At 42.4% G+C, this 11,292-nt stretch overlaps 1 protein-coding gene across 3 annotated transcripts; it reads left to right on the top strand.

Annotated features, from left to right (window-relative positions):
- The first annotated feature begins 950 nt into the window (after positions 1 to 950).
- On the top strand, positions 951 to 10,690 carry DEPDC7 (DEP domain containing 7). Of its 3 annotated transcripts, XM_075755262.1 has the most exons (10): positions 971 to 1,094; positions 2,267 to 2,386; positions 3,443 to 3,834; positions 6,508 to 6,631; positions 7,494 to 7,683; positions 8,450 to 8,664; positions 9,542 to 9,684; positions 9,885 to 10,010; positions 10,111 to 10,189; positions 10,377 to 10,690. In XM_075755262.1, exons 3-10 carry the CDS (start codon positions 3,676 to 3,678, stop codon positions 10,589 to 10,591), a joined length of 1,251 nt encoding a protein of 416 aa, XP_075611377.1. In that variant the 5' UTR covers positions 971 to 1,094; positions 2,267 to 2,386; positions 3,443 to 3,675; the 3' UTR covers positions 10,592 to 10,690. The 3 variants fall into 3 exon arrangements, with proteins under 3 accessions (XP_075611374.1, XP_075611375.1, XP_075611377.1); XM_075755259.1 differs by lacking the exon at positions 2,267 to 2,386 and having other exon boundaries at positions 951 to 1,094; positions 3,443 to 3,830; positions 6,501 to 6,631; XM_075755260.1 differs by lacking the exon at positions 2,267 to 2,386 and having other exon boundaries at positions 951 to 1,094.
- Positions 10,691 to 11,292: the final 602 nt, after the last annotated feature.

Here is an 11,292-nt window from a genome sequence, read left to right as displayed (position 1 = left end):
AAGCACAATTGAATTTTTTGTTGTCCTAATACACTGTCATTGAGTAAGAATCATCAAAATATTCCCTATCTAGAAAATTACATTGGATCTCTCAGCTGTTTCCTGCAGAGAGCAGAAAAAAAATTACCCTGAAAGTAAATTTATTATTTCATCCCAATTAAAAATGCCTACTGCTATAACAAACAGCTCATACAAGACATCAGAGGAAAATCTCAAGCATATGTGATTGTTCAAGCCTTATGTCCTGGTAACAAGCAAGAACACCGTTGAACTGTTCATCCACGCTCATGTACAAGGCCTATTCTTGGGTTAACTTGAAGAAATAGAGCAGGCTAGTTTGATCTTAAACTACACTGTAAATACAGGGGAAAAAAATGCTTTCTGTACTCTAACAATAGGGTTATATATCCTATTGCTAGGAATGCAGGATAGCATTTGTATTGCTGTAGGAAGCACCAGGGATTTTACAAAAGCTCTGGTGTTTTGGCACTGATGGTGCTGTTATCCAGATGAGAACAGCAGTGCCCTCTCGCACCAGAAGCATAATGCTGGTAAACATACGATCTCTTTGCTGTATTTTCTCCCCGAGGACAGTCACCGGTTATGGATCCTGCTGGTGTTCCCATTCACAGAAACGAAATCTTATAAATCCGTGGGACCGCGGGTCACGCTACGCCCGGTTGAAGGATGGGCCCGGACGCAGCTCCGGGGCGGGGTGTCTAGACGGGCTTTCGCTGCTCTTTCAGCCGTTGCAGGCCCTTAAAGGAGGGTGGCTGGGCTGCATTTCACCTCAGCGCCCCCCCAGCCGCCATCTCCGCCTTCGGCTGGTCTGAGGCACCCCCGCCCGCGGCAGTCCCGGCGGCACGCGGGCGGCGATTCAACCGCCACCGCGCACACCCCACCCCAGGGTCCGGGCTCGACCAATGGTAGTAGGCGCGGGCGCGGCGGCCCCGCCCCTTGGCGGGCTACTTCTGCCCGCGGGCGGCGAGCAGCGCGGCAGTGCGCGGAGCCGTCGCCGGTCATGGCTACAGTGCGGGAGAAGGCGGCGGCTTTGAGCCTCAGCGCTGTCTGCAGCCCTGCCGCCAGGCCGCCGGGTACGGGGCAGGGAGCGGGACGGCGGCTGAGTGGGGCTGGGGGCGAGCGGGCCGCGGCGTCCGCTTGGGCGGGGTGTCCTCAGCCTAGGCTTGGTGGGGACAGCTGGTGAGGTGAGGCGGGTCCGACCCGCTGCGGGCCTGGGAGTTCGGAGCCGTTTCGCTGTGCGCCTGGCCCCTGCCCGCCGGGAGCTCCGTACCGGCGCCTATCCCCGCTCCACAGAGGTTCAAAAATTGGCCGCTCTCCGCCGCTGGTGGAGGGAGGCGTTTCCGCCCGGGAGGCCCCCGTCCGGGCTTCGCGCCTGCCCCGCCGCCCCTCACCGATCTTGGCCGCCGTCGCCGCGGTGGCGCAGCTTCGCTACCGTGCGGCAGCCCCGCGGGTCAGGGGCCGGCGGCTGGGGCGGTGCCTGCCGAGTGCCCGTGGAGCGGCGGGCGGCGGTGAGTAACAGGGAGACTCGGACGGCGACCGCCGTCCTGGAAGCGAGTTGAGAAGCGGGTGGCCCCTTAACGCAAAGGGCTAAAGGGCACTTGTTGAGAACAACGTCTGCTTTTCTCCCTCACCTCAAGCTCCTTAACTTTGTAAAACCGTGTCATCTTAATGCTATGCTTAATACCACTTCCCAAAAAAAAAGATTTTGGGGAGGGATGTGTGGAAGGAAGAGGCAATAAAGCAGTGGTTAATAGTAGAATTATTGCAGGTAGTATATGTTGCTATTTAGTTTAGCAGCAGCAACCAGCATTGATATATATTTGGTGGTGTTGGGTTTGGGGTTTTTTTCTTCCAAACAGGCAATTCAATTATCAAAATATAGGGCTAGAAGGAAATTCTGTATTCTGGTTTGTTCTGCCTACCTGAAGGTGTCATCAGGCTGAAGTATAAGCAAGTGTGTGCTTTGTGCATCTGGAGGTTCTGGAAGGTGTCTACTTAGCCTGGTTCAATGCCTTATATTAAAAAGTTGGTTGTTTTTCTGACATGAATCTTTTTGGAAAGCAGGTATCTGATTGATAATGGCTCTGAAGATAACCATTGATGTCCTTTATAACAGTGTTGGTGTGTTCAAACGCTATTGTGTTCCCTGCTTTTTTTCTTTTTTCTTTTTTTCTTCAGTTTTTACTGCCCCCCTAACTTCTTCCCCTCCCCTTGCCACCTTGCTAATTTCTGGGCTCTCTGGTAGATGGAGATCAGCTGGAAACTCTGGTGCCCAAAATTGGAATACAATTCTCTAACTAAAGCCACTTCAGATTAAGCAGAACAGGAAAAAATACCTCCTGCATCTCTGTGGAAAATGTTCATGGTAATATGTTCCAGAATGAGTTGCATGTTGTTCTTTTTAAACACTGCATTGCACTGTTAATTCATTTGGTTTGAGGTCTGTCGTAAGCCCAGATGGTTTTCTGTAGGATTGCTGCCAACTCCTCATTCTGTATTTTGCTCTTCAGCTTTTGATTTCTCTCTTCTTCCTCTGCTTTTTCTCTTAATAAATTATTCATCTGATTTCCTGAGAAACATATATTCTTATTGGAGCTTCTCTGGTGGCTGCAACTTTTCCGGTTAGGTGCCACCTGCAAACTTTGTAAGTATATTCTGTGTTTTTAAGTCCTTGTGGAGGCTGAGTCTAGCCTCTGGTCAAACTGTTAGTTGCCAGCATGCTGTTCTTAGTCAGATTGGTAAATGAGTAATAGTTAAGTGGTTTTATTGGGGAAGGGAAGACTGGTTGGCTCAAGGAAGTGGCATTGAGTACACAGAGCCTAAATCTCAGTTGGAGCTGTGGTGGTAGAAGGCTGTTCTGTGGGATAAGTGAGTGAGTGGTGTCTTGAGAATTTTTGACCTTAGTGATATGCTGAACACTGATACTAGGTTGCCTGTGTGTATATACAGCTCTATAGGAAATGAGGTTCTAATGTGTTTCTTCATCCCTGCTTCCCTCTTCCCCTGCTCAGCTGTATAGTTTGTCAGTGTTAGTAGAGAAACTGGGGAGTTACAAGTATGTACAGCTAGCCTTTGGTTGTGGGAACGTGTGCTTAGGAGTAGGCTCTGCAAGTGTAACCATTAGGTGATGGAGGAGTATGGAAAAGGACAGTGTCGAAGTGACAGGCTGAAAAAGTTAGAAGCTCCGGGTTGCAAAGCTTCAGGCTGATGTAATGAGAGCAACCACCAGAGTGAGATACATTGGTACAATGCAGACAGACCTGCTAAGTAACAAAATGTTAATACATGAGCAACCCAAGCCAAACTGGAAATCTCAAATTTTTAAATCCTTGCAAGATTCATGAAACCTAATAGCCAGAAAGGGGGCAGTTTGTTTCTATTTGCACCATAAATTGAATCTTTATGCTTTCTCTGTTCTTAGGCTTTAGCTTGGCGCAGAAACCGTTTGGAGCAACCTATGTCTGGAGCAGCATTATCAATGCACTTCAAACTCAGGTGGAAGTGAAAAAGCGTCGCCAGAACCTGAAGTGCTATCATGACTGTTTTATTGGTTCAGATGCAGTGGATGTTGTCTTTGCCCATCTTCTGCAGAACAAGTATTTTGGGGATGTGGATATTTCCCGTGCTAAAATAGTGCGTGTATGTCAAGCACTGATGGATTACAAAGTATTTGAGTCTGTTTCAACTAGGGTCTTTGGAAAAGACAAACGGTCTGTCTTTGAAGACAGTAGCAGTAGCCTCTACAGATTCACAAATGTCTCAAACCAAATGGAACTTGATAAAGATTACCAGCAGTGTACACCACAAAGGTTAGTACGTGGAATGTGAAGATAAGAAATTTTTTACAATAGGAAAATGCTATGTATTCTGGGGGAGAGAAAGGAAAACTGTTATACAATTACAGGACCTGGGGTGGAGGGGTGGGAAAGTAGATACTATACAGATATTTGTGGATGAAAGATAGGTAGAAAACAGCAATTTGAAGTAAGTCATTCAGCCTGTATAGTTACTTGTTTTCTGCGTCTGTTATCACATCGCCTTGGGAGAGGGGGGTAGCAGGGTAGAAATTAAGTGTGTTGCAGATAGTGATCTATTAGGCTCTAAACCAATATAACCAACTGGAATTCAGGTGCATCAGGCTAATGCAATGGAGCAATCTTTAGTCACTGTGCACATAGCTCTGGACTAAGCCAGTAATCCATCCAGTTTTTAAGGAAAAAAACAGGTAAACATGGCTTTCTTCTTTCATTATTTTAGCTTTGCTACACTTCAAATTTAGCTTTTTGAAATGTTCTCAGCTGTGTCTGTGTGCATTTGACTTGCACCTAGGATAGATAGCAAGCTGTTGTGCTATTGCATGCCATCACAGAACCAGAGGGAATTGCAATTGTGAGGTTTTGTTTCTCTGTCTCTTTAGGCATGAGCAAAGAAAACCCTGGTGTCAACTAAACTGTCACAAACCAGAGCACGCTGCTATGTAGATGACACTTTGCCAAATAACTTCCCATAAATAGTTTGTCAAGTGTTCATCTCTGAACATATTCTTACAAGAAACTACATTTGTGTAGCTATTGCAATAGTTTTTGCAATACATGTTTGAAAATTGCAAATAGCATTGACCTAAAAAGAAAATACCTTATGTGATTTGTGGTGATCATTTGGGGCAATCCCAAGCACAAATACAGGCTGGGTGGAGAATGGATTGAGAGCTGCCCTGAGGAGAAGGACTTGGGAATGTTGGTTGATGAGAAGCTCAACCTGAGCTGGCAATGTGTGCCTGCAGCCCAGGAAGCCAGCTGCATCAAAACGAATGTGACCAGCAGGTCAAGGGAAGCGATTCTCCAACTTTACACCACTCTCATGAGACCCCACCTGGCGTACTGCATCCAGATCCGGGGTCCTCAGTATGAGAAGGACATGGACCTGTTGGAGCAAGTCCAGAGGAGGGCCATGAGGATGATCAGAGGGATGGAGCACCTCTCCTATGAGGACAGGCTGAGAGAGTTGGGGTTGCTCAGCCTGGAGAAGGCTCTGGGGAGACTTAATTGCAGCCTCCCAGTATCTAAAGGGGCCTACAGGAAAGCTGGAGAGGGACTGTTTACAAGGGCATGGAGTGATAGGACAAGGGGTAATGGCTTTAAGCTGAAGGAGGGTAGATTGAGATTAGATATATGGAAGAAATTCTTGACTGTGAGGGTGCTGAGGCACTGGAACAGGTTGCCCAGAGAAGTGTGGATGCCCCATCCCTGGAAGTGTTCAAGGCCATTGTTCAAGGTCTGATGGGGCTTTGGGCAACCTGTTCTAGTGGAGGGTGCCCCTGCCCATGGCAGGGGGATTGGTTGATCTTTAAAGGTCCCTTCCAACCCAAACCATTCTGTGATGTGCTCATGAGAGTAGTAAATGTGAACTTTAGTGCATCAGCCCCAGTGATCAGAAGATTCTAGAAGCAGAGATTAAAAATGGATACTTCCTTGGTTCTGCTTCTCCTATGCCCCCAACTAGCTCTTGCTGTGTGCTAAAGCAAACTGTCCAGAGTCTTTATTTGGAAGGAGGAGAATTCGTGAGAAATTAAAGACTTCAGTCAAATGTGGTATTTAAAAATATATTCATTACAAGGGCTGTTAAAGCAAGGCTTAGAAAATGTTGGACAAACAGTCATGAAACAAGGTTATTTGTGTTCTATTAGTGTAGATTGAAGGTGTTTTTCTTCTGGGCAGGGCACAGATCCATTGGATTGCATTTCTTCATTTAGTGAAAGGAACAGATCTATTGATACATGCAGCTTGTCACATACGTAACAAAGATAGTGGACATCAAAAGGATTTTGCAGTGCCCTAGAACAAAGAAGCTGTAGAAATTAAAACTAAACAAATATGCTTGGAGGAATAGTAGTTTTGTGGCTGGAGTTGTTATGCCATCTACTTGATAGCAGATGAAAGCAGTTATGAGAAGAACCAGCTAACACACAGAAGTGAGTGACAGGTTTCTGAAGCCTTCCATTAGTTGCTGCATAACTGTAGGAATGGTGTTGCTATGGAGCAACCACCTTCTAGGTTTTTCAAGAACAGCTCTTAATTTTTGTCCTCACTTTGCCATCAGGAATAATGTCTTAAAACTCTGGAGGTTTTGAGGGGGAAACTTTTTTAAAATATTTTCCCCTCCTTAACCATTTTCTCTGTGGTAATTGAGGTATCTTACTGATGCCAGCTGTGACAAGTTCCGAGAGAGGAACTGTGCGCTTGCATGTGACTGTTGTATGCAAATAATTCTTTAAGGTATCATACATTCTCCTTGTACAGATGTCAGACTTTGACAGAGAAAGTGTTGGGTGGGGAAGAGGAGAGAGAAGATTATGTAAATATTTATATAGAGAACACATTTTAAAATATCTTGAACAGTTACCCATACCTATGTTACATGGTATGTTTGGTTATCCATATATATGGTTATAAATATATAAAAACTGTTTTTAATCTCAGACATGAGAAGAGCGTGCTGTTTCACTCTACTCCTGTCAAACCAGAAAGCTTGGAGGATCTCTGGGAAAACCTGAGCTTAAAGCCTGCAAATACCCCTCAAGTAAACATCTTGCATAGTTTGTCCCGTCGAGGTAAGCCAAATAACATCCCCATCATTAGTTTGTGGGAGAAGGAACATGATAACTGTAGGACTGGAAAGGCTTATGCCTGTCAGATTGGAGGGGGAGTTAAACTGAGTCTCCTAGTATTTTGTTTTGAACGCCATGTCACAACAAAGGCAAATTATATTTGTTGCAGGCTCACTTTTTATTTCATCAGACAGGACCCATTATCTCCAGTTGAAATAAATCAGTGTTGAATTTTGTGGAGAAGAATACAGCAATTGTGTAGAGCTTGACTTGTGTTAGGAATGTTCTTAATAATATTCGTTTACCTGCACTACTTGATTTAATCATGCCCAATAGTCTACTGTTAGCTAAAAGTCTTCCCTAGCTTTTTAACTGTGGATCTGCACTGTCTGGTGCTCTTTCAGTGTTCTGTGAAACTGTTCCTGACAATTCATGTCTTCTCTCAGACTAAACTATGATCTAATGTGTTTTTTCCTTTGGTTAAAAATGCTAATGCATCCTAGAAACTCTCAAAACTTGAGCCAGATCATAATTGTGGAAGCTAAGATAAGAATAGTGTCATTGTTACTTTTTTTAATTCCTTATCTAGAAGGCTTGCAAATTGGAATATGAAGAATGTAAGGCACTTCAGACTTACCCAAAAAGCAGTTCTCTGACATTTGTAGTTAACAAATGGCTAATTCTTTCCTTTTGTGACAAAATGCACTTAAAGCTGATAAGGGCCACACTCTCTGCTACTGTAAATCTTTATTTTGGTAAAACTAATTTGTTAAGACTTATGGGAGGAAGGGGAGTTGTCTTTTTCATAAATCTCTTTTAGCACATGCTGAATTCCTGTGTGTTTTGTGTATTCCACCCTTCCCAGTTATTAATGAAGTATGGCAAGAACAAACAATTGCTCGTCTGCTGCAGCTTGTAGACCTCCCGCTCCTTGAGTCTTTACTTGAGCATCAAGAGATCAGACCTCAGCTTCCACAACCAAGGAAGGGAACTGGATATGTCATCACAAGTAACTACCTAGACAGAGAAATTCTCAAGGCTTTCAGTGACTCACAGTAAGTATTCATTGCTCATCTCTGCAACTTTGAAAAACTTTCTGCTTTCATAGAAATGTGAAGCATGTTTGATCTTTGAGTAGAAATGTAGTAGTCTCCAGTACCGCAGAAAGGATGCGGCACTTTTCCTGTTAGACTTGACTGGATTAATTGGTAAATACCAGTTGTTGAGCTCTAAACCAGAAGTAGCTGAGACAATTTGTGCTGAACACTGGAAGAGTTTTTGAATGCAATGATAGTATTTGATCGTATTCAGAGGGGAAATTGTTTGCATTGAGGGAAGAATAGAGCATTTTGCAATCATCTTGATTTTCTTTTTTCCTTAAAACATTATCTGTGAGGGAATAGTTTAGCTTCTCCTACTATATTAAAAAAGCCAGGAATGCTGAGCCTGAAACCATTAAAAACATAGTCTGAAAAGCTTTTAGCTATCTGAATCAGATCAAGGTTCAGGCTTCTGTTCATCTAGCAATGGTTATGTCCTTGTCTAACAGTAGAGGATGTCACTAACTTTAGTTTTAACTGCTTGTGACTGTTATGTATTTAATCTAGATGAAGAATTAGTAACTCTGAGGTAAACAAAGAGATATATGCCTATGATCCACCTGAGGGTATCAGAAAAAGTGTTGTCTTTGTGTCAATTTCTGATGTATTTAAGTACTCTCATGCAGTGAGAAACCAGTCTACTTGCTTTCTGTGAAAAACAATGCAACTGTCTCTGGAAGGCATCAGTAATGCTACAATGTTAAACCACTCTGTCTTTTAGAACAGATGAATGGCTGTCAGCAGCAATAGATTGCTTGGAATATCTTCCAGATCACATGGTGGTAGATATTAGCAGGAACTTGCCTGATCAACCAGATAAAGCAGACACATGGAAAATACTGCTGTTTGAAAATATTGGTAGATACTACAGCCAAAAAAAGGAGCCGCTGTTAAGCCATGCATCTGAAATTCATTCAGGAATTGCAGAACTGTTAGGTAAGTAAAATAAAGCTATATTCCTAAGCTTAAGTGAGATATGTACTGGCAGACTGAGTATTTACTACAACAACCAAGCTTAAAGGTTGACTTTGCAATTTTTTTCATTTCTAGTCATGAAGACTGTGCTTTGAAATAAAGAGAAATTTTGGTCCTGACTGTATGCAGTTCTGTAGTTTGTGTTCAGTTCTGTGTAGAATGGCCGTGAAACTGGGCTGAAACTTTCCTCTCTTGTCCATAGAAATGTTCATTTCTTAAGTTTAGACAGTATTTTAGAAAGCTTTTGATGTTTCAGTCATGAGTTAACATCTCATCTCTCTTCTGCCTATTTTTCATCCTTCTGTGCCTTCATTAGTCTTGTTCTGTGTTGGTAGGAATATTTTGCATTTATATCGTATTCCTACCTGATAAAAGGAGGATACTAGTACAGCCTGCTTAATTTAAATAATTCACACATCTAAAATAGGTATTCTGCATAGTAAGGCCAATTAAAACTTAGTGAAGCTCTACAGAATGGTTTGCAATTAATTCATCAAGCTAGCCCATTTATCTAGGACATATTCCTCAAGAGGTCATTATTTGTTCTAAACAGAACTAGATTCCTTTTTCAGTATTTCACATGCCATTCAAGGTGGCTTAACTTTAATTGGAAGTGAGTTTTCTTAAATATCAGGCTAAAAGCCTGGGTGTGGGCTGTTCTCAGATTGTATGCAAACAGCTTTCATCAGCCTGTGAGGAATTTTTGTGAGAATGAACTGCTTTGGTTAACCCATTCTGTTTAGAGAGATTAACTTCTTTTCAGTGGCTAATTTAGGTATTTTACTGTAACATTATTTAAATAATAAATATGGCAATGGATACCTTTATCTCTCCCCAGTGAATGGGAAGATGGAGCAATCTTTAGAAGCTGTTCAACTCTATTTGAAACTTCTAGACAGCCAAGTCAGGGAAGAGTTCAGAAGACTACTGTACTTCATGGCTGTTGCAGCACATAATTCTGACCTCAAACTACAGAAAGAGGTAAATGTGCATACTTAACTGTTACATGTTGCTTTACACTTACTGAAATCTAGAGATCCCAGATACGGGTCAGAAAAATATTTGTAGCTAAAATGTGACTAGAGGAGAAGCAAAGACTCTAGAAGAACAAAGGCAATGCCCTTTTTAAAGGGGGAGACTTAATTATCCTCTTCTGATTGCTATTTCCCATTATCCTTTAGAGTGACAACAGGATGGTTGTGAAAAGAACATTCTCTAAAGCTATTATCAACAATAAAACCTTATCCAGAGGGAAAACTGACCTCCTGATCTTGTTCCTTGTGGATAACCAAAAAGATGTGTTAAAGGTAGGTGCTAGAAAATTACCAAGTTTTTGTTATCTTGGATGCTTATGCAGAATTGTCTTTTTCTAAGCTGCTGTTTGACTGTCTTCTCTTTCTATTCAAGATCCCAGGGACACTGCATAAAATGGTCAGCAATAAACTAGTGGCTTTGCAAAAAGGCCAAGATCCTACTAAGATAACAGGTAACAGTTTAAACTCAACTTTTTATTCTTGTCATCCACCCAGAGGAGAAATAGAAGGCACCGAGAGGATGCAAAAAGATTTGCTGTAACAATGATTAATTGGACTCTGAAGGAAGATGGGTCTGTAGAATCTGGAGGGTGGTTGACTGAGGTGTTAACTATCTGAATGTTTCATGTTTCCTTTCAGGCTATACCTTTTGCCAAAAACTTGATGAGAGAGAGTATTGCTCCAATACAGAGAAGACCACAAAAGATGAGCTGTTATCTCTGTTGAAAGCTATTGATGAAGATTCAAAGCTCTCTGACAAAGAGAGAAAGAGACTGCTAGGTCAGTTTCATAGCAGTAATCCAAGTATTTTTATGCAGTATTTTGGAGACAGAGTTACTAATATGTGTGTGTGACTTTAAATATAGATTACTTTCTATACTCTGGCATGGAAAACACTAATATATTTGTATATCTTTTGTATTCATGTATCTAATAAAATTATTTTGTGGAAATGGATGGAATGTATACAATTATTACCAAAGCCAATGGTACCCAAGTAAGAGCCTGTACTTACAGTGTAGCTTTGCTCGTTCTTAATTGCTGTAGGGACAAAATGAATCCTTCCTTTTCCTCATCTAAAGCCAAGTCTATTGACTCCCTCTATTCAAGTATCAGATTTACTGAGATGGGAAACATCTATCCATGAATGAGGTCTCTCTGCCACCTTTTATGCTGAACTGTTTTTTCTAATTAGCCTTGCATTATATGACTCCATCACATAGCATTGATCTTTGACTTGCTATGTAATGGACAGAGCTGAATCACATCTTCTGCTTGATAGTCCACAGCTTTTCTTCAAGCTTCACTACACTGTGTATGTATAGGACAAATTACTATGCTGTTTTAAGCTAGAATGATGTCATATTGAGGCATTGCCAGGGAGGATGCCTTTTTTCCCAGCTGAATCCTACTCTGTACCTTGAGCTCCCATTGACTCTCCTGGGATGGTAAATATATTCTGGATTTTTAAGTCAGTCTGGCTTTGGCTGCCACAGAACGTGCTATTTATGGCTAGTTATCTTCATCCCTGCAGTGTTTTGCTCTGTCTGTAAGC

Source organism: Balearica regulorum, chromosome 5 (assembly GCF_011004875.1).
Source record: "Balearica regulorum gibbericeps isolate bBalReg1 chromosome 5, bBalReg1.pri, whole genome shotgun sequence".
Classification (NCBI taxonomy): domain Eukaryota; kingdom Metazoa; phylum Chordata; class Aves; order Gruiformes; family Gruidae; genus Balearica; species Balearica regulorum.
Note: the sequence above shows the minus strand (reverse complement) of the source record. Positions and strands in the feature narration are given on the sequence as shown.